The 21,758-nt window shown below is 50.8% G+C and overlaps 5 protein-coding genes across 5 annotated transcripts; 3 read left to right on the forward strand and 2 right to left on the reverse strand.

Annotated features, from left to right (window-relative positions):
- Positions 1–15: 15 nt before the first annotated feature.
- AUEXF2481DRAFT_108135 (uncharacterized protein) lies at positions 16–3,078 on the reverse strand. Its single transcript, XM_013488539.1, has 4 exons — positions 2,250–3,078; positions 2,048–2,200; positions 1,888–2,002; positions 16–1,839 (listed from the first exon to the last, which is right to left on the reverse strand). Exons 1-4 carry the CDS (start codon positions 3,021–3,023, stop codon positions 224–226), a joined length of 2,658 nt encoding a protein of 885 aa, XP_013343993.1. The 5' UTR covers positions 3,024–3,078; the 3' UTR covers positions 16–223.
- A 67-nt stretch (positions 3,079–3,145) lies between these two features.
- Positions 3,146–3,620, forward strand: AUEXF2481DRAFT_217410 (uncharacterized protein). The gene has a single exon (XM_013488540.1). The coding sequence runs from the start codon at positions 3,268–3,270 to the stop codon at positions 3,517–3,519; it is 252 nt and encodes an 83-aa protein (XP_013343994.1). The 5' UTR covers positions 3,146–3,267; the 3' UTR covers positions 3,520–3,620.
- Positions 3,621–3,768: 148 nt separating this feature from the next.
- On the reverse strand, positions 3,769–4,379 carry AUEXF2481DRAFT_65372 (uncharacterized protein; the record flags this gene model as incomplete). The annotated part of the gene is made up of 2 exons (XM_013488446.1): positions 3,769–4,092; positions 4,155–4,379. The coding sequence occupies 2 exons, from the start codon at positions 4,377–4,379 to the stop codon at positions 3,769–3,771; spliced, it is 549 nt and encodes a 182-aa protein (XP_013343900.1).
- Positions 4,380–4,581: 202 nt separating this feature from the next.
- On the forward strand, positions 4,582–19,640 carry AUEXF2481DRAFT_97693 (uncharacterized protein). The gene is made up of 3 exons (XM_013488541.1): positions 4,582–10,961; positions 11,064–13,172; positions 13,260–19,640. Exons 1-3 carry the CDS (start codon positions 4,640–4,642, stop codon positions 19,541–19,543), a joined length of 14,715 nt encoding a protein of 4,904 aa, XP_013343995.1. The 5' UTR covers positions 4,582–4,639; the 3' UTR covers positions 19,544–19,640.
- Positions 19,641–19,823: 183 nt separating this feature from the next.
- Positions 19,824–20,880, forward strand: AUEXF2481DRAFT_29474 (uncharacterized protein; the record flags this gene model as incomplete). Its single annotated transcript, XM_013488343.1, has 2 exons — positions 19,824–20,021; positions 20,080–20,880. 2 exons carry the CDS (start codon positions 19,824–19,826, stop codon positions 20,878–20,880), a joined length of 999 nt encoding a protein of 332 aa, XP_013343797.1.
- Between the last annotated feature and the right edge of the window lie 878 nt (positions 20,881–21,758).

Here is a 21,758-nt window from a genome sequence, read left to right on the forward strand (position 1 = left end):
ATGGTGAGTTGAGGAGTGGGCTGAGACTTGACGTCTCAGAACTTATTTGTGCTTTCTTGGAGACTTGATACATGTTCCGAGGTTCGGTGATGGGACAATAAGTCGTGATGACCAAGTCTCTCACTATCGTTTGCATTCAATCACATCTTGATCAACGTCATGATCATGTTCAGAGTTGAGTAGCTCGCTGTGAAGGATAGCACTATCTTGCAACTTAATGCTATCAATCACGTCTCCCGCCCCCTACATCCCCATCTTCCTCCCTCCCCCCTCTCCCTTCAAATAGCAACCCCCTCTCCTCCCCCTCATCCCCTTCCCTCAAAATCCCACTCCCCACACCTCTAACCCTTCTATGCGCATCCTCATCCTCCCTCTCCCCCTTGACCCTCCCACCCCCCTCGTCCCCCCCATTAACAACAAACCAAACATCCTTCTTCGTCAAAAGTCCCTTCAACACACCCCTATCACAAAACCCAAGGTACCGCAATCCCAAACGTTGGAAATAATTTACACAGAGTTCTAATCCTATGGCGGAGTTTAGTGTTATGGGTGTTTGATCCATCCAAGGGCGTAAGTCGAGTGTATGTTCTACATCGGCGAGGGGCTGATGGGAGAAGAAGCATAAAGTCTGTGGTGGCAGCTTTCGTGTGGATACCGCGGAGTTCAGGGCGAAGTTTAATTCTGTACGTGAAATGTAGCCGAGTAATATTGCATCGTGGGAGTTTGAGATGACGGGGAAGCCTCTGTATGTATGCTCCTTGAGTAAATTGGTGAGGCTGGCAATGGTGTTGCCTTCAGCGTTAATTGTGACCAAATCTTCTGTTCTCGTCATGATCTGAGAGACTGGGATATCAGGAATAGGTCGATCGTCGCGGTTGTCCAGGAATGGGTATTCGTTAAAGGCAATCCAAGCTTCGTAGATACCACGTTTGCCCATAGCGTCACCGACCCATTTGGCTATCATGACAGCAATCATGATAGGAAGGACATAAGTAAGAGCTCCGGTAAGTTCGAACATGATGACAACGATGGAGACGGTCATTCGTGTTGCGCCTGCTAATGCTGAGGCTGCACCCACGATGGCGTAGGTACCGGGAGTGATGCATGGAACGTCGGGCTCGCAAGAAGCAAAGACAATCCACTTGGGATGTTCGCGTTGCCAGACCTCGACTATGAGGCCAATGACACGACCGTACAGAGCCCCGATGGTCATGGAGGGAAGTAAGATACCAGCGGGTATTTGGAGACCAAAAGTCAATGCCGTGAAGAAGAAGCCGATAATAGTAGAGATGAGCAACAAGAAGATGACACCAGTGTTAGCGATGCCACTCTTACAGAGACCGAGAGGGTCAGATTGAATGTCTTTACACTCGGCAAAGAGATAGTACACCAACTCAGAAGCCTGGGCGCGTAGGAATGTGACGGGAAAAGCGATGACCGACGTAGCGATAGTGATGATGCAGACCTCAAGGATTGGCCTACCCCTGAGTGGGTATCGAGGTGAGTCTCGAAGAGCCGCTAAGCGCATATTCAGCTTGATGAGGAGACCACCATACAAACCACCAAGGACACCGATGATTGCGTACGCCACCATCTCGAAGCCATGCCAGCCAGTGTGGTAGGTCACTGAATAAGGCACAGTCTTGCCTGTGCGGAATGGATCGACAGCTTTGAGTGTGAAAGCGGCGATCATAGCGCAGACAAACGACTGCCACATGGTCTTGTCTGGGAAGTAGTACGAGAGCGATTCGAGACTGAACAGCACACCACCAACAGGTGCGCCGAACGCAACAGATATGCCAGAAGCAGAAGCAGCAGATAACACCTCGCGTTTCCGAGCTGCTTGAAGTCAGTGAGAGCCTTTGGTGAGATCGTGGTACGACAAACCTTCGTTGCTGTTGACGCTCTCGAAAGGCTTCATGAACAGGTTTGCGCAGCAACAGGCGACATGGACAAGGGGACCCTCTTTACCAAGCCAGAGACCAGAGGCAACCGCAAGACACTATAATATGTCAGCGTTGTACGTCTACAGCGTCAAACAACATACCAGCCCAGTAGACTTGGTCACTAGCGTCCAAACACCCATGAATCTTCGAATGACAAAGCCTCCAAGAACAGTCTTGATCTCAGGTATACCACTCTGCTTAGCGTATGTCGAGAACCTGGTGACGAGATATGTCGCGACAGATGCAAACAGGACCTAATGATGTTAGTCGCAAGATCATTGGGGTTCGTTCTGACGCGCATACCGAGTAGGCAAGATACAAGACAAAGTTGATGATCCAGCTACCAGCGCTGGAAGTGACACCCATACCATGACTCCACAGCTGCCAATCCGGACATGTCTCGAAATCTTTCTGTCCCCAACAACAGAAGCCTCTGTTCAGGTAGAACTTTCCACCATCTTGAACATTACTGCAGTATCCCGCCTTGAGGTCTCCCAGCCAGCCACTTGTAATATCGATAGCAGCAGCGATGGCACCGACAGCAATTCCAGTTGCGACCAAGATGAACCAAGTCTGACTATTATCGGCGAGCAGCTGGAAGTATCCCAACAGGCCAACAGCATTGGATCGCAACACTCTCAACCGTTGTCGTTCTTTTGCGTATTCGAAGATCCAGTCAATGGCAGTCAAGTTGTCATATCCGACACGTCGACCTGGTCCCTCAACATACCAGTCCAGAGCAGACGGGTCTTTTGCATCTTGCGCGACAGCCGGGGTGTTGAGGTATGATAGGATGTTGCCAGTAGTAGGCTGAACAGGGGATCGCGAGCTGACACGTCTTTGGGACAGATTCGTGGCATCGTTGTATCCAGGCGACGGACTTCGACTAGTCGATAGAGGCGAAGGTAGAAAGCCAGAAGAAGTTCGAACGCCGGACTTGAACGAGATGTGCTTATTCAAGTCGCCATCATGGTCTTCGTCACCAGGGGACTCGGCGTAGGGAGATTTCCACGGGTTGCGACTGGATTCGGCCTCGACAGCTTCATTGCTGTGAGAATGAGTTGAGGATGCTGACATGAGGCATGCGATGCAGCCTGTGGATGAAGCGAGCGATCAAGTTGGCATGTTGGTGTTGGATAACGGTTGTCGCATCGCTGCTCCATACTTTCTGTCCCTTGACGCCCCGCTGTTCGAGCCCATCACGAAACTCTATGGTTCATCCTGCCAAGACACAGATATACCGAAACCAGTGTAGAAGCATGGCAGAAAACGGGATATAGAGGTGATTGTTCGCAGTGTGCTCTCTATCTCTGTTATATATATGCTCAAAAGACGCATCACTTTGTTGTTGCCGAGTGGTCACGGTGCCTCTCTGCATTGCCAGTTTATGTTGGAGCATTCGCTTGGGCTCATGTCAATACCAAGATCGCACTTTTATGTCTTTGAATCCCAAAATCGGCCTACAATTCTGGAACACAGTCAGGTATGCGTGGCTAAGATCACCAAGTATCAAAAGCTCCTTACGAGTGCTGCGTCCATCTACACTTCCATTATCTCTTGGTATACGGGGTAACCCTGGTCAAGAACCATAAGCATCAGATTACCAAACTGATCGAGCAGACAGAGCACCATACATCCACATTCATCCCGAGTCTTGGAAAGATCTGACACCAAAAATGCCTTCTCTAGACATGGTGCGTAAGTCGAGTCATGTATAGAAGTTTTTGTACACCATTTGCCCCAATATACAAGTACATAGAACGCCGTCACATGTATGCCATGTTCGCGTACAAGGAAAGAAGGAAAAGAAGAAAGGGAGCATCTACTCCATGACGACAACGGCACCGAGAGCCTTGAGTGTCTCGACAATCTTCTCACCCTCCTCCTTGGGGACACCCTCCTTCATGAGCTTGGGTGCGCTCTCGACAAACTTCTTGCTGTCAACCAGAGACAGACCCAACAAGCTCTTGATCTCCTTGATGACCTTGGGCTTGGAAGCAGCGTCGAAAGACTGGAGCTTGAGGTTGAAGAGAGACTTCTCTTGTGCGGCGGGGGCGGCCTCCTCCTCTTCGACGGCAGCAGGGGCGGCAGTGGCGGGACCAGCAGCGAAACCACCAACGGGCAGATCGGGAATGTTCAGGCGAGTCTGAGCGGGTGAATCAGTATATGGTTCGAGATAGATGTTTGAGCGTCGCATGTCGGACTAACCTTGAGGGAGGAAACAAGGTCGGCAGTCTCGAGAAGAGTCAATTGACCGATTTGGTCAACGATGGCGGAAATCTTGGGGTTGGTAGAAGTGGCGGCCTCAGCATCGGTGGATTGCCATCTCCTTGTGAGGAATTGCTTGCTCTGGGTGGATGAGAGAGAGGCGCGGACAACGGGCGACTGGAAGGTGGCGCATCGTCTGAGGACACGTTGGCAGGAGAGCGACATGATGGCGGTGTGTGAGAGGGATGTGGTGAATCGACGAGCTCGGGACGGAAGGTGCAACTGCGGTATACAAGACTCGTGACTGCCTCTACTGAAATCTGAGGAACTTTGGAAGGAGCGATTTGAGAAGGCCCGTGCTCACGAATCTGCGGCGAAAGGCAGAACCTCCGAAGCTTTGAATCTTTGAACATTTCCAGATCCAGAACTTTTTTTCTGGTTTTATTCAATCTTCACCATATATAGTTCATTTTCCTGTCGCCAAAATGGACGTATCATGGGAAACATACAATCTGGCCTCGCGGATCTCATTATTACCGCAGGAGCTTGCTGAGACATTACAACGAGGCGACGGTGCACACTTTCTTGCTCAACTCAGCAGAGCCGCTCTCGACAGACGATACACAGACACGATCCTGATTCACGCCGAATCTCTCGTCCCACACTGCTGCGCCGAATTCCAAACCTCCTCCGATTACGTCTCTGTCGTCGCCGCATACGCTCGCCTCGTTTCCCTCGCTCCTCACATCTCTGAATACGCCGAGCGCTACCTTAGTTCGCATAATGTCGATAGCATTTCCGACTCAAATCTCTTCACCCTCGAATACTTCTTTGCCCTGATCCGCTTGCTACGATTTGACCGCCAGACTTTTGCCAAATTCGTGCCTTTCTCGCGGATACACCAGTTGCTCGACCACGATGCGCGTGCATTGCGTTACCTTGCCATTCGCGTGCTATGTCTGTATCTGAGCGCCGCAGATGCTGCTCTACAAGACATGACCAACAAGTACCTCGCCAACAATGCTGGAAGCCAGGACTTGATCGCACCACTAGGACCGTGGGAGGACAAAGAGATTGACTATCGCCTTCTCACGCTATGGGAGGAACGTCGCGTGAAGAACCTGGAACAAGAGAGGGAAGCTTTACAACAAGAACGTGCTGCCTACATGAATGCTGAGAATGCTCAGAGACAGCACGTTGTCTTGCCCGCCGAACTCTTCCACTCGTCCACTGCCTGCATCTCCGGCGTTTTGCTCCCTCGTGGTGCCGCTCCGACAGACTCGCAGACGAGTACAATCGTCGACACTCCCACCACTGCCTCAAATCTATGTGAGCTTGCAACTGCGTTAAAGGCACCGAACCCGGTACTACTGACTGGGCTTGCTGGTTCTGGAAAGACGCTCCTGGTACGCCATGCTGCACGCCAGCTGAACAAGCTGAAGTCTATGGTCACACTACACTTGAACGAGCAGAGTGATGCGAAGCTGCTCATCGGAATGTACACAACCGGCAAAACTCCTGGATCGTTCGTGTGGCAAGCTGGTGTTCTGACCACTGCAGTGCTGGAAGGTCGTTGGGTTTTCATCGAGGATCTGGATCGCGCACCGAACGACATCATTAGCACTCTGCTACCATTGATCGAAAGAAACGAGCTTGTGATCCCAAGCAGAGGTCAAACCTTACACGCCGCTCGAGGCTTCCGCATCGTTGCCACTATGCGTACTTCGTTGTCCAACAGTGGTCACGAAACGAAGCCTGCTTACAACTTGTTGGGTGCCCGCCACTGGAAGTCTGTACACGTCAGCATGCTGCCTTCAGACGAGCTGAAACAAGTCGTCATTGGTCTTTTCCCATCACTATCTGAATTCGCACCGCAATTCGTCAATGTTTTCCAGAATCTGCAACTGCTCAAACAACAAGCACATTTGGCAAGTCGCAGCAGAACTGGTCTCATGCGTGAGGTCAACCCTAGAGATCTTCTCAAGTGGTGTGCTCGTGTATCTCTTATGCTTGGAAACAGGCCAAACATGACTGCTGGCGAGCTCGATCAGATCTTCCTGGACGCTGTTGACTGTTTCGCCGGTGCGTTGCCTGAAGGCTCAGCATATACCGCTCTGACTTCGTGCATTGCCGAGAATTTGCAGATCGATCCTCAGCGCTGCCAGCATCTGCTTGCCGAACGTACTATTATTCACAAGGAGGAGCCCACAAGAGTCACAATAGGTCGTTCAGTCTTCTCTCGTCAACAGAGAAAGAGTCTCGCTGGTCCGTTCGGTAAACGCGCTTTCTCAACGAACGCACACACTCTCCGTCTACTTGATCGTGTTGCTGTAGCCGTCTCTCAAAAGGAGCCTCTCCTTTTGGTTGGTGAGACTGGTACTGGTAAAACTACCAGTGTACAGCATCTTGCAGACCAGCTTGGCAAGAAGCTTGTCCCCTTCAACTTGTCGCAACAAAGCGAAAGCGGTGATCTCCTTGGTGGTTTCAAGCCTGTTAATGCTCGCTCCATCATTGTACCCTTGAAAGAGGAATTCGATGATTTGTTCTCTGCCAGTTTCTCTTATAAGCGCAATGCTCAGTTTATTGACATGCTAAATAAGTGCATGGGCAAGCAGCAGTGGGTTCGTGTGTGCAAATTGTGGAACACTGCTCTTGGTATGGTAGAACAGCAAAGACTAGCCACTCTGCAAGCAGGCTCGAAGTCCCCTTCTAGAAATGCTGAAAACCCCGCAAAGAAGCGCAAGGTCGAACCGGCCATGACTGCAGTCCTTAGTGGAAGATGGGACAAATTCGCTTTGGAGGTCAAGAGTCTCGAAAATCGTCTCACTGCTGGTCAGGAGGCGTTCGCTTTTGCTTTCATCGAGGGTAACATTGTCAAGGCTGTCAGGAATGGCGACTGGGTTCTTCTTGATGAGATCAATCTCGCCTCACCAGACACACTCGAAGCGTTAGCTGATTTGTTCGATGTCAGCTCTCCCTCATTGATGTTGAGCGAAGCTGGCAGTGTCGAGGTCATCAAGGCTCATCCTCAATTCCGAGTCTTTGCAGCTATGAATCCTGCAACTGATGTCGGAAAGAAGGACTTACCTTTGGGCATCCGTTCAAGATTCACCGAGCTGTATGTTGAGAGTCCCGATCGCGACTACCAAAGTTTGCGCAACATCGTGCAAACATATCTTGGTCAAGAAGCTGTTCTGGACAGGTCTATCGCGTCCGATGTGGCTAAGCTACATCAAGCAGTACAAAAGCTGAACGAAGACAACTTGCTCGTCGATGGCGCAGGTCAGAAGCCTCATTTCAGTTTAAGAACGCTGACTCGTGCTTTGATCTATGCAAAGGATGTCTCACCGCTATGCTCGATTCGCAGGGCCGTTGCGGAGGGTATCCAAATGAGTTTCTTGACGCTCCTTGACAAGGAATCGGAAGCCCGCCTGCTACCACTTATTCACCAGCATATGTTTGGCAAGCTTGCAAACGCAGCTGCTGAGCTCAAGAAGCCTTTCCGACAGCCTCAAGATGGACACACTTATGTCAAGGATGGAGCTTACTGGCTCAGACAAGGCAACTTCGCCGTACACGACCAACCACACTACATCATCACACCCTTCATTCGCCGCAATCTCGACAACCTCATTCGCGCTTCTTTCACCCGTCGATTCCCCGTTCTGATTCAAGGTCCTACTTCTGCAGGAAAGACCAGTATGATCGAGTACCTGGCCAACAAGTCTGGTAACAAGTTTGTGAGAATCAACAACCATGAGCATACCGATCTACAAGAGTACTTGGGTACTTATGTGTCAGGCTCTGATGGTCGTCTGCAATTTCAGGAAGGTGTTCTAGTCAAGGCTCTGAGAGAAGGTCACTGGATTGTTCTCGACGAGTTGAATTTGGCTCCCACTGATGTCTTGGAAGCACTCAACAGACTTCTCGATGACAATAGAGAGCTGCTTATTCCCGAGACGCAGGAGACTGTTCGTCCTCACGAGAACTTCATGCTTTTTGCTACCCAGAACCCGGCTGGTCTGTACGGTGGACGTAAAGTACTATCTCGTGCTTTCCGCAATCGTTTCCTCGAACTTCACTTTGATGATATTCCGGTTGAAGAGCTGCATACCATTCTCCAGCGTCGTACTCAGATTCCTGACACCTGGTGTAAGCGTATTGTGAGTGTCTACAGAGAGCTTTCGATACTGCGTCAGGAGAATCGTTTGTTCGAGTCAAAGTCATTTGCTACGCTTCGTGATCTCTTCAGGTGGGCTTTGCGAAAAGCAGACACTATCGATGAGCTTGCTGTCAATGGTTTCTTGCTCCTCGCTGAGAGGGTCCGTAAGCCTGAGGAACGCGATGCTGTCAAGAAGGTCATCGAGAAGGTTTTGGGTCAGAAAGGGCCCAAGGTTGACATCGATACCACTGCGCTCTATGGCGTCCAGTCTCCTGTGTTGCAATCGTACCTGACCCAGGCTGGTTCTAAGGGTGTCGTCTGGACAAATGCTATGCGTAGACTCTATGTCTTGGTCGCCACCGCTCTCCAGAACAACGAACCGGTCTTACTGGTTGGTGAGACTGGTTGCGGTAAGACTACCGTCGTACAAATGCTCGCAGATGCTACCAGGAAGGAGCTGCACATTGTCAACGCACATCAAAACACCGAGACTGGCGACTTGATCGGTGCCCAGAGACCTCTGAGAAACAGAGCAGGCATCGAGCAACAGGTTCGTGACATGCTCGTATCGCTTCCTCATCCCGAGATCCAAGAGGCTGCCCCTACGGCTAGCGTCGACGAGCTTCTTGTGATCTATGATCAAGTCAAGGCCAACGCCGACCTAAGCGATCCTTACACAGCTCAGGTCTATCAGGCCATCGGTACCAATCGACCTCGCCTGAAGGCACTCTTCGAATGGGCCGACGGTTCGCTTGTACACGCCATGAAGACTGGTCAGTACTTCTTGCTCGACGAAATCTCACTTGCCGACGACTCGGTTCTTGAGCGTCTGAACAGTGTACTTGAACCTTCGCGAGAAATGTTGCTGGCCGAGAAGGGCTCGCTCGACTCCTTCGTAAGGGCTCAGCCTGGTTTCCAATTCTTCGCTACCATGAACCCTGGTGGCGACTATGGCAAGAGAGAGTTGTCTCCCGCTCTGCGCAACCGTTTTACCGAGATCTGGGTGCCTGCATTGTCTGATATCGAGGATGTTTTGCAGATCATCCGATCCAAGCTAAAGGACCATGCAGCACCTTATGCCAATGTCCTCGTTGAGTTCGCTCAATGGTTTAACCAGCGTTATAATACTTCTGCTGCGTCATCAATCTCGATCCGTGACACTCTTGCCTGGGTAGAGTTTGTTAACCGTCAGCCGCATCGCGATCCTGTCTTCTCAATCATCCATGGTGCTGCAATGGTGTACATCGATACCCTCGGTGCCAATCCTGCCGCCCTTCTCGCCATCAACCCTGGCACTGTCAACTACGAAAGGTCGCAGTGTCTGGACGAGTTGAGCAAGCTCATCAAGGCCGATGCGTCTGCTGTCTACAACTCACCAATCCACGTAGAGGTCACAGATGAGGTTTTGGAGCTTGGCGCTTTCTCTATCCCCGTGATCACTAAGGGCAGCGAGCCTGGATTCACCTTCCTGGCACCGACGACCAGATCAAATGCTATGCGTGTCATTCGTGCTCTCCAGCTCACCAAACCCGTTCTTCTCGAGGGAAATCCTGGTGTAGGAAAGACGACTCTTGTTACTGCACTGGCACAGGCAGTTGGTATGCCTCTTACACGCATCAATCTGTCGGAGCAGACTGATTTGATGGACCTCTTCGGTTCAGATGTTCCCGTTGAAGGAGCTGAAGCTGGCACATTCGCCTGGCGTGACGCACCATTCCTCCGAGCCATGAAGAACGGCGAGTGGGTGTTGCTCGATGAGATGAATCTCGCTTCCCAGTCAGTACTGGAAGGTTTGAACGCCTGTCTCGATCACAGAGGTGAGGTCTATATTTCCGAATTGGACCAAATCTTCAGCCGTCATCCCGACTTCAGACTCTTTGCCGCTCAAAATCCCCACCATCAAGGTGGTGGTCGTAAAGGTCTGCCCGCATCGTTCGTCAACCGTTTCACTGTTGTGTACGCCGATGTATTCAGCCCTGAAGATCTTGTCCTGATCTGTCAAAAGTCATTCGCTAGCTACGATGCCGACAAGATCGCTCCTATCGTCTCGTTCATTGACCAGCTTGACATCGAGACCCACCACAGAAAGATTGGCTCGCTCGGCGGACCTTGGGAATTTAACTTGCGTGATACACTGCGTTGGTTGAGCTTGATCACCGCGGACCAAGGTTTGCTGAAGGGGGGTGAGGTAGATGATTTCTTCTCGACCATTATCGCGCAGCGTTTCCGCACCTCCATGGACAGGGCTCTCGTGGCCAAGCTCTTCCAGAGTATCTTGCCAGACGCTCCAGTCACTCACAGCATGTTCCATGACATTGGTCCCAAGCATTTTCAAGTTGGCTTGGGTCTGCTCCAGAGGAACGCTCACGTAGCCAGGGTCGGCGCTGACCATCAGTATTTCGACTTCAAGCCTCATCTTCATGTGCTGGAGTCCGTCATGGTTGCTGTACAAAAGAGATGGCCAGTTCTGCTGGTCGGACCGTCGGGCTCGGGCAAGACCGCTATCCTGGAGAAGCTCGCCGCAGTCCTTGGTGTTGACATGGTCACCTTCTCTATGAACGCCGATGTTGACTCTATGGACTTGGTTGGTGGTTATGAGCAGTCAGAGCCTCAACGTGCCATTCACAGTTTCCTCGAGAAGCTCCGTACCTTCGCAGCGCTGCAGACCGTCCGCTGCTTGACCCTGGACGCAAACAAGTCTGCTCTTGAGTCACTTCAGCGCCTCCGCCAATTGGCATCTAAGGCAGACACAAGCCTGGTCACGACTGGTCGCAACGAGGTGACTCTTGAGATTTCTCACTTGCTTCAGAACTTTATCTCGGTCGCTCGGTCGTCTGGATCGTTGTCATCAAACGCATTCATGATCGACGTGGCTGAGGCAGAGTCCCTACGCGAGCAAGTCGAAGCTTTGATCTCAACGCCTACTGCCATCAGCCGAGCACAATTTGAGTGGATGGACGGTATGCTTGTGCAAGCTTTGGAACGTGGTGAGTGGTTGGTCCTCGACAATGCCAACCTCTGCAGTCCTGCAGTCTTGGACAGGCTCAACTCACTACTTGAGCCCAACGGTACATTGATCCTCAACGAGAACACTGATGCCTCTGGACAAGCCCGTGTTATCAAGCCCCATCTTAATTTCAGGATCTTCTTCACCATGGATCCTAGATATGGTGAGCTGTCCAGAGCTTTGCGCAACAGAGCTGTTGAGCTGTTCTTGTTGTCTCCTATAGCCGCATTTGAGCATACACCAAGCCTAGAGTTCTGCTCGGAGTCGAGTCTTCACAGACTCCGCAATACGGAAGCTTTAGAGAACATTGACGTGCGAGATACCTTGACTCCTCACATGGCACAAATTGTCATGGAGAGTATGTCATATCAAGACACGCCCATTATGCCTCAATTCATGTCAGGTCTGGAGGTCGGGCTCTACAAGACGCCTATCAATGTTCTTGGTAGAAGCAAGGATGTTCAATTCAAGTTTAAAACCTTGCACGTTACACAGACCGTAGACGAGCAGGCCATAACTGGTATTGACTCTGCAGTTCAGCCGTTCCACCCTCTGAATAACGTCGCGCTGGCTCGTTGCAATATCGAGCCTAGCAAGTGGGCTGCCGCGCTCTATGAGCTCGAGTGGGACATACACTCCATGCAGATCGCCCTCGAGAACGTCAGAAACCGTGATGTACCAAAACGTGAGCAAACTCGTCTCCAACGATCTGCGATTGGTCAAGGCCCAAAACAGAAGCACTTCACCAGCAACGTTTTCGGTCTTCTCGGTGCCGCTGTGGAAGTCTGGTCAAAATTCCTTGACACAGCTGTGGCCGCCCAACAACAAGGTCAGCTCGCTGGTCAGCACTCTGTTGACACGTTCAAGCCATGGAGAAGATATTGGTGGGAGTTCTTCGCCCTCGTCGACTCGGTAGATGTAGAAGAGGCAGTTTTCAAGGCGTACATCGAGATCGGTATTCGTCTTGAGCAAAACAACGGTGTCGAATTCGCTGCACGCTTTGCTTCTGGTGACGCTCAAGCTGGGGAACGCTTCAGCTCATACTTTGTGCTGCCTCTAGACCGAGCATTCTCCCCCGATAACAAGGGTGCTTCGATGACCGCCCTGTGGACAGTCATGAGACCAAAGACTGCTCGTACATTCCAACAGTTGCAGGATATTGTTGGACTCGAAGCTATGGCCGACAGATTTGACATATTCGCAAGAAGACTCGATGCCCCATTGGACCAGCTTCTGCAACTACAACAAGCATTCGGTAAAGCTTTGGCTGTCGTATTAACTGGCTCCGATGAGGCATCTGCCCTCATTGCCAGTCTCAAGGAAGCAATGTCTGCATTCAGCATTGAAGAGACAGAAATTGCACATGTTATGCCTCACTTCAGAGAGCAGTTTGAAGGCATTGCCCAGACTTTCGATCTGCTGTACGGCAAGGATATGTCTCAGTATCCTCGATCAGGAGTATTTAGCGCACTGGCCGGGCGCACACTCAGCGAACAGTTGCAGTCACAGCTGCAGCGCGTGAACTTCCTTGCTTACAGGCCTACAAAACACATCTCTGCACAGCAAGGCGACGTTTTCGAGCCTCTGGGCAAGCACGTCGGTTTCTACAGCGATGATCAGAAGCCATTTGCTCTGGAGACCAACCTTCACCAGCACGTTCTCTCGGGTCTCGACCACATTGACCAAGTTCCTATGAGCAAACTGGACCTGCTCCGGACCGAAGCCCAGATTATGGGTCAGATCATCACAAGCAATACACATGATCTGGAAGCAAACTACATCCACGTTCTTGACGGTCATCTTGCTGTATTGGCGGATGTACTTTTGCGCTCGCTGCGCGAAGTCTCCCGTGCAAAGGATATCAGACAAGCTGATTGGCAGCCCTGGATCGATTGGGCTGCTGAGTCGTTCAGCTTAGGCAAGATTGTTGCAGCAGCTCCTTCCATGGCATCTACTCAGGAAGCTGCCAGCGTTTGCAAGCTTTATCTCAATCCGTTGGTGCAATACCTTGTCGATGCTTCTGCTGCACATACTATTGATCCCGCTATCTCTGCTAGAGCTTGGTTGAGATTCGCTCTTGGATGCATGTCATTGTACATCACCAGCAAGCCTTCCGATCCTGCTTTACGTCCTATGCTTGACAGGCAAATGTTCCGCAAGACATTCGCTGACTTGCAAACTGAATTGGCAGCCCTGCAGCGCTTTGCTGATGCCACTGGTCTCTACTCTTCGCTTCGTACTGCTTCGGTCAAGCAGGATGTCATAGATCTCGGTCAAGAGCCTGCCGTTGAAGATATCGCCAGACCCACTATCTCAGAGATCACCAAGCTGCAAGGTGAGCTCAACGCTTTGCAAAGGGCGCTTGCACCACTCTACAATGCCCCTGAGGATATGATCGTGGGATTCGCAAAAGACGCCGTGCTGCGTCAAAACGTCAGACAAGTCAAGGCTCGTCTCAGTGACGGTTACCGTGCTTATGCTGATATCACTGGACCTGTCATGGGTTTCTTGCACTGTCTCGAGGTTGGATTCGCACTTGCCAGCCTCGTTCCTGAGGATGTGAAGATTGACAACACAGTCGACATTAAGCACTTCTCGCCTCTTACTGGCGCATCCCCTGACTACGTTAGAAAGGCTACTGCCATCTCTGCTGTTATGGAAGCACCTCACCACAACAATGTCAGAATGCACGCTTTATCTTCTTTCGCAACCATGAGCCGCATCTTGCCGGATACACAGCTGTCAACCTGGGATGCTGTATTTGACGTCTTTGACTCGATGTATCAGCAATGGCAAATCGAGCTGCAAACCAACCAGCAGCAGAACGCCGCAGACCACAGTCTGTACACCCATCGTGGTGATGAAGAGGCCGAAGAAGAAGCAGACGAGGCAGAGTTGGCCGAACTCTTCCCGGAGTACGACACTGAAGCAAGCACCGATACTCAGAACAAGTCTGCCGTGCCTCAAAAGATGCAAGCTCTTGCTCCCGGTCTTGCCACTGTTCTTGCAGAAATCTACAAGAAGGGCGAAGCCAACGAGGAAGATTTGCTCGCACTTGTTAAGAAGTCAGCAGCATTGCTCGGCAAACAGTCTGACGAGCAGACAATTGCCAGCGTTGACGGTTCAAGTGGCGTCTTGACTCCTCTCTTGATTCTCATCCTGCAAGAGAAAACCCAGATGTTGAACGGTTCTGGCTTCAAGAAAAACCTGTACAACATCTACACTGAAGCCAACCTCACCGAAGCAGACAAGCTCATCTCGTTGATCCGCAAGATTCAGACCAGATTCACAGAGGTTCAGCAAGTCTGGCCTGAGCACGCAACCCTTGGTGATGTGTTGCGCGTGTGCGACGAGATTCTCGGATTCGCTCACACAGACCCTATCGCCAAGATTATGCTCAAGGTCGAGAAGCTACACTCATACATCCATGAGTGGCAAGTTGTCGCTAGCAGAGAATACAGTGCTGCTGGGCTCTATGACAACATCACAAGTCTCATTGTCAGCTGGAGACAGCTTGAACTATCTACCTGGTCAAGACTGCTCGACATGGAGACATTGAAGTGCAACGAAGATGCCAAGAGCTGGTTCTACATTGCTTATGAGAACATCGTTGTTGTGCCTTTGACTATCGGCGAGGGCGAGACCGAGATGAAGAACCACGTTACCGAGCTCATCAAGACATTGTACGGCTTCTTCACGACTACCGGTCTCGGTCAGTTCTCTGCTCGCTTGAGAATGTTAGGCAACTTCCGGGAGTACATCAAGACTCGCGCAGCAAGCTTCCCATGCTTCGAAATAGCACACACTGCTTTGAGTAACTTCATCTCGTATATGGTGCGTTACGAGCCTTTGGTCAACCAAGCTCTTGATACTGGTAGACAAAAGCTTGAGAAGGATATCAAGAACATCATCCAACTCGCCAGCTGGAAGGATACCAACATCCTTGCACTGAAGCAGAGCTCAAAGGCCTCTCACGTCAAGCTGTATAGAGTTGTTCGCAAGTTCAGAGCTCTTCTTTCTCAGCCTGCTCAGAGTATTGTCTCAGCAGGTTTACCAGATATTGCATTTGCAGAAACACCTACAGCTGCCGGTTTGCGCAAGACTGAGGTTCCTGTCGACCCTAAGGCCTCTACGTTGTGCATTGAGGTAGTGCCCAAGTGGAATGAGCGACCTGCCCGTTTCAAGAACACTGCTACCACCTTAACTGTCATGCAGTCCAAGGGTGCCATCAAGGCTGAGCATATCGATTGCGCCTCTGAGATCAACATCTGGCTCAATGACACAGAATCTATTGCTGCTCAGCTTCGCAAGGCCACGCCCACCGTCTTGACCGAGGAGAATACCGAGACAGTCAAGCATCTCAAGAACCGTAAGCGTAAGCTTTTCGCCGATGTTCTCAAAGAGCTCAGAAACATGGGCTTCAAGAGCAATGTGACGAGCGATGTTCTGGCCAGGCAAGACTCACTGCAAGCTGTCCTGGCTGCAATCCCGGTCATGGAAAAGGACCTTGCTGAAAGCTATCTGCATCGTCTTTTGTACTTGATGCCTTTGGTTAGAGAAGCTGCTAGAGAACACAATGACGACTTGACCGGTGCCGAAATTGCGAGATCTGTGGCATTGTGCGAGAGTATGTTGCAAGTCCTTATTCAGCAGAGAAACATCCTTGGCTCCGTCACCGATGATCAAAAGTCTTTGGAGTCGTTCCTTGCCCAGGCTGAAAGTCTTTGGGGCAAAGGTAAGCTTGAGCTTGCTGATAAGAAGAAGCAGAGCTATGATGCTGCCACTGCTATTGCTTGCCTGCCAATCATGATCAAGTCTGCTGCTCGCGTTGTTGCTGCACAGGCTGAACTCAGTAAACTTGATTGCAGCGACATTGTCAAGGCTCTGAGTCAGTGGGCCATTCGCTTCGAGAGCTTCAAGTCACAATGGCAAGCTCTTCACTCGCTACCTGCTGGCGTCAACAGTGACCAACACATCAAGGTCCTAGAGGAAAGCAAGGCTGCTGCGCAGCAGCTGCACACCGAGCTTGCTACCATCATTGGGCAACATCCTTACCTTGGAGCTACCCTGAGACAGCTCCAACTCTGGGCTTCTGTCGGTGACAACGTCAAGACAAAGAAGATCTTAAAGAAGAACTCGATCAAGATTGATGAGTTCGGACAAGCAGCTTGCGACTTTGTCGACTCCATTCTTGGTTCTGTTCAAGATCTCGAGAAGCCTTTGAGCCAACTTCCCGTGTCTGCCGAGGATCCAAGCTGGGTTCTCCATGAAAGTCAAAACTTGTCTCTTGCGGTCAAGACCCTCCGCCTTCCTCACGTTACAACACGCATGCGGGAACTCATGGCGCAAGTGCCACAGCTCAACACCGATCTCGATGTTGCAGCTGCAGTTGTTCACTCTTTCATCCCTTTTATCGCTCAGTACAACAACCTGGCTGTCTATCTATCTTCTCGTCTTGAGAACCTCCATGCAGCCCTGAGTCAGATGTCTTTCCGTCTTGCCAAGATCTTTGTTCAACTCTCAAAGGAGGGCTTCTGTACGCCTTCTGAGAAGTCAACTGACCAGAACAAGGGTGATGATAAGCTCGAAGGCGGAACCGGTCTGGGCTCAGGCGAAGGTGCTGAGGACATCTCGAAGGATATCGAGGACGACGAAGACCTCGGTGAACTTGCACAAGAAAAGGATGACCGTGACGACAAGGACGAAATTGAAGATGAAAAGGACGCAGTCGACATGGGTGATCAAGACATGGAAGGTCAGATGGGTGACGCTGAAGAGAAGGATGACGAGGAAGGTGATGACAAGGAAGACGAAGGTGAAGATGAGATGGAAGATGAAGTTGGCGATGTCGATGATCTTGGTCCCTCCACCGTCGACGAGAAGATGTGGGATGACGGTGGAAAGGATGAAGATAACAAAGACAAGGAGGGTGACAACAACGCCGGCACGGAAGATCAGAACGAAATGACTGCTGCTGATGGTGAAGAGAAGGACGAGAAGGAAAAGAAGGAGAATGATGACGATGCCGAGGAAGAGGAGGACGAAGGCGAACAACAAGGTGCCGACGAAACCGAGAACGGCCCGCCTGACGAGACCGAAAAGACCGATCCTTACTTGCAGGAACAGGACAACCTTGAATTGCCTGATGATATTGACATGGACGGCAAGTCTGAAGATGGCGACGACTCAGGTATGGAAGACATGGGTGATCTCGATCCCATGGACCAAGATCTGCCTGAACCTGAAGGCGAGCAAGAAGGTGAAATCGATGACCCGAGCAAGGAAGAGGACGTCTCTCCCGAAGATGACATTCCCGCCGACCTCGACGCCCAGCAAGACGAAGCCGACGAGAACGCCGATGAGGACGGTCAAGACAAGACAAACGAAGTCGGCGAAGATGCTGAGAAGCCCGAGGAAGAGGAAGAAGCTCAAGAGGATCAAGACATGCTTCAAGATAACCGCAAAGACGACACCAATGCCGCCGATGAGATTGCACCTAGTGAAGCCCAAGGTGCTGGTCTCGATGATCAACAGCCTCAGGACGACAACAAGGATAATGACGCAGGTGCTGCTCAACAGGAATCTGGCGAGCAAGGCGCTCAGCAAGAACAGCAACAACAAGCTGGTGCCGAAGGTGAACGAGGAGTTGCCGAAAACTCTGCTGCCGCCGCCAATGAGGAAAAGACCGAGGACAAGCAAGAGTCTATGCCTTACAAGAAGATTGGTGATGCTCTCGAAAAGTGGTACAAGCAGCAAAAGCAGATTCAAGATGCTCCGGCCGACAAGGAGGATCGCAAAGAACAGCCTCCTGCTGATGATGTTGACATGAATGACGCCGAGTTCGAGCACTTGCAGAATGAGGCTGAAGAATCTGACGCTCAAGCTCTTGGTGCTGCCAACGAAGACCAAGCCAAGGCTATCGACGAGGAAGCCGGTGTCTCTACCAATGACAAGGAGCAGAGAGAAGACTTTATGCCTGAAGACGAAGAAGAAGGTGAAGCCTACCGCCCAGACGAGGACATCGAAATGGGTGACCGTGAAGAAGACGACGACGGCAAGCAGAACCCAGAAGGTGGAGCTGAAGCCATTCCCAACGCCTTTGTCGGAGAGGCCCAGTCTCGGGAAGACGCTCTCGACCAAGACGGTGCCGAGGCTCAAGAAGACAACGACGACTCCATCGAAGATGTCGATTATCAACTCGAGTCTGCCCACATCTCCTCCATAGCCGACCTTCCTTCCTTGTCCCTCGACGACGCAAGAGCACTGTACAACACTCATGAGTCGACGACCAGAAACCTTTCTCTACTCCTCGCTGAGCACCTCCGCCTCCTCCTCACACCCACCCACGCCACAAAGATGCGCGGCGACTACCGCACCGGCAAACGCCTCAACATCAAACGCATCATCCCTTACATCGCCTCCTCCTACCGCCGCGACAAGATCTGGATGCGTAGATCCGTGCCCAGCAAACGCCAATACCAAATCATGCTCGCCATCGACGATTCCCAATCCATGGCCGAAGGCGGAGCACAAACACTCGCTTTCGACACCATGGCCCTTCTCGCCCGCGCCCTCTCAATCCTCGAAGCTGGCGAGCTTTGTATCCTCGGCTTTGGAGAAGACGTGAGTGTGAAGCTAGGCTTTGAAACACCATTCACAGCTGAAGCGGGAGCGAATGTGATTCGCGGCTTTAACTTTGAGCAAACGCGCACGAATGTCAAGAATTTGGTGCAGAAATCTCTGGATCTTTTCAGAGCTGCTAGACTGAGAGCGCAGGGCGCAAGCTCTGAATTGTGGCAGCTGCAGTTGATTGTTTCTGATGGTGTGTGCGAGGATCACAATGGCATTAGGCAATTGGTGCGTCAAGCACATGAGGAGAGGATTATGATGGTTTTTGTCATTGTGGATGCTACAGCTTCAGCTCCTTCTTTCTCTGCTGCACCTTCTGGAACCGCTACTCCTGCCAATGCTCCTGCTTCGGGCACCGCTACTCCCGCTGCACCTGCTGCGAAGAAAAAGAACTCGTCCATTTTGGACTTGCAGACGGCAGAATTCGTCAAGGATCCTGTGACTGGAGAGATGAAGGTTAGGACTGTCAAGTATCTGGATAGCTTCCCCTTCGGATATTATTTGGTGGTTAGAGATGTTAGAGAGATGCCTGCTGTACTTGCTGGAGCACTGAGACAGTGGTTTGCTGAGGTTGTTGATACACAGGGTTAGATCTGAAGATGAAAAGTGGTTTTATGGCGTTTCAAAACGGAAAAGGGAAGGAGTTTTTATGCATGCGGTAGTTTCTAAAATTGATGTTTTGTACCCGAACTTCTCTTTGTGTCTTGTGAAGTAATTTGAGGTGGTCTTCTTACCACTCTGTTATTCGTTCTCAAATCAGGCAGCCATCTATATCGAAATACACTTTGTCCACGGTATAACCTCGGCCATACAGCAACAAACACCTATTACAAGCCTCCATCTCCTTTCCTCGTTTTCACCAAATACAAGCATGGCATCCCCTCCACCTCCCCTAGCAGGACATCTGGCGCACAAACTCCTGCACACACTCGCAGACCTAAACAGCTCAGACAACCTCCTCGGCATCAGTGCACTATTGAACTCCACGATCCATACAGAGAAGAGAGCTCTCAGCGATTTCATTGGCTTGATCATTGTGATATTACTACAAGCGCTTCTGATGTCTTTGGTGAGTTTGCGATTTCGTAGACGTGTCGGAAAAAAAGACAAGGCTAAATAGGATACAGATACGACATGTAATGCTAAGAACGGCTGGAACACATTTAATCTACTCTTCAACGAGAGCTCGTCATTATACACAAAAAGCCGTGGCCAAGTCCAATTATTTCAATTCGGAACTTACACGTCGAATCATTTCTTCGCCTAGACGACTGCGCAATGACATGTTTCAAGGCGTCACCTATAATGTGCTCTTTCTAATCCTCGTCAACGTTCTCACTTGTATTTGCGCGTCTAACATCTGGAATCTGGCCTCTCAAGCTATAGCAGCTCTACTCCTCGCAAACTATCACGCCCGATGGACAAAAGGCATTCTCTCTCTACCCCAAGCAAGGAGGGTTATACTATCCTTGCCGAAAAGGGAGCTAGTGGTTCCCTGCTTAATGTACACTTTTGCCGCAGAAGTGACGGCAAAATTGCCAGGTCTAGTGAGTAGACTTTTCTCACTCAATATGGGAGATGATATGGCGAAGATCGAGACCATCGCTTTCGGTGATGGGTGTTTGTTGCTTGTTGCATTGGGGTTGAGATTACTCGTGTTGTATCCGACTTTTGCTGCGTATGTTTGCATCGAGACTGAACACATCGACGCGAGAACTGGGGGTGGAAGTTCAGATCACGCAGCTGCCGGAGAGACGATATCCTCAGACTTTGACTTGAGGACTTACAGCGAGGCAGCGTCTTTATGCTTCAAGAAAACAGCGCCTTGGCTTGCACTGCTGCATTTCCAGACGGTACTGATTGTTGCTGCTGTTGAAGTACTCACGCTTCCTCTCATCCACAGGGCGGCTTTCGGAGCCGAAGTGTAATGAAAAGTGTAAAAGACGCAGAAAATCACGTGCAAAAGCGATAATGACATAAAAGTATATAAGTCCGCATATGTACAAAAAAGGCAGAATCTAGCCATCTAGCGGGAATGGTGTAAACGCAAAATCTAGGTATCAAGAAGAGAAGAAAAAGCAAGAGCGCGCCGAATTTTGACAAAAACCAGTCTAGCATCTAAACACCAGAGTCATCGGTGTGAATGCCATTTTCCTGGGCCCATGGACGCCATGTAGTGCACACATCGTTGACAAGACATGTATTAGCAACAGAGTCCTTGATGAGTTCTTGACCCTCGATGAATTGTAGGGCAAAACCCATGGCAACGTGCCAACCAATATGGCAGTGCATGAGCCAAACACCAGGATTATCAGTGAAGAAGGCAATTACGAGATGACCTCCTTGACCGGTTGGGCCATCACCAGGCATGAACGCTACATCGCGACGAGGAGGGTTGTTGAGGTTTAGCGCTGTACCAGCGCCGTAGGTTCCATAGCCCGCTGCAAGGATATAAAAGTCATGACCGTGCAAATGGATAGGGTGGCCAAGCGGGATAGGAGATTCGATAATGACGTAAACCCACTCTCCTAAGTTGGTAGAGATGGCAAGATCGCCTGAGTATGTAGGTACGGTATCGTTGTTAATGATGCTATACAGAGTGGCATCGGCCCAGTTGGCCTGGAAAGTAGTGCCATCCAGGTACCAACGGTAGAGGTTAATAGCGTTCGAGTTGGAGACCAAGAGATCATGCTGGACAGTCTCGTGAGGAGAGCTGACAGTCTTCTTGAGAACGGGTACAAGACTGGCAAGAGGCTCATCTTCACAAGTACCGAGGATACCACCAACACCGTTATCTTTGCGAGGA

This window comes from Aureobasidium subglaciale (genome assembly GCF_000721755.1).
Source record: "Aureobasidium subglaciale EXF-2481 unplaced genomic scaffold scaffold_10, whole genome shotgun sequence".
Classification (NCBI taxonomy): domain Eukaryota; kingdom Fungi; phylum Ascomycota; class Dothideomycetes; order Dothideales; family Saccotheciaceae; genus Aureobasidium; species Aureobasidium subglaciale.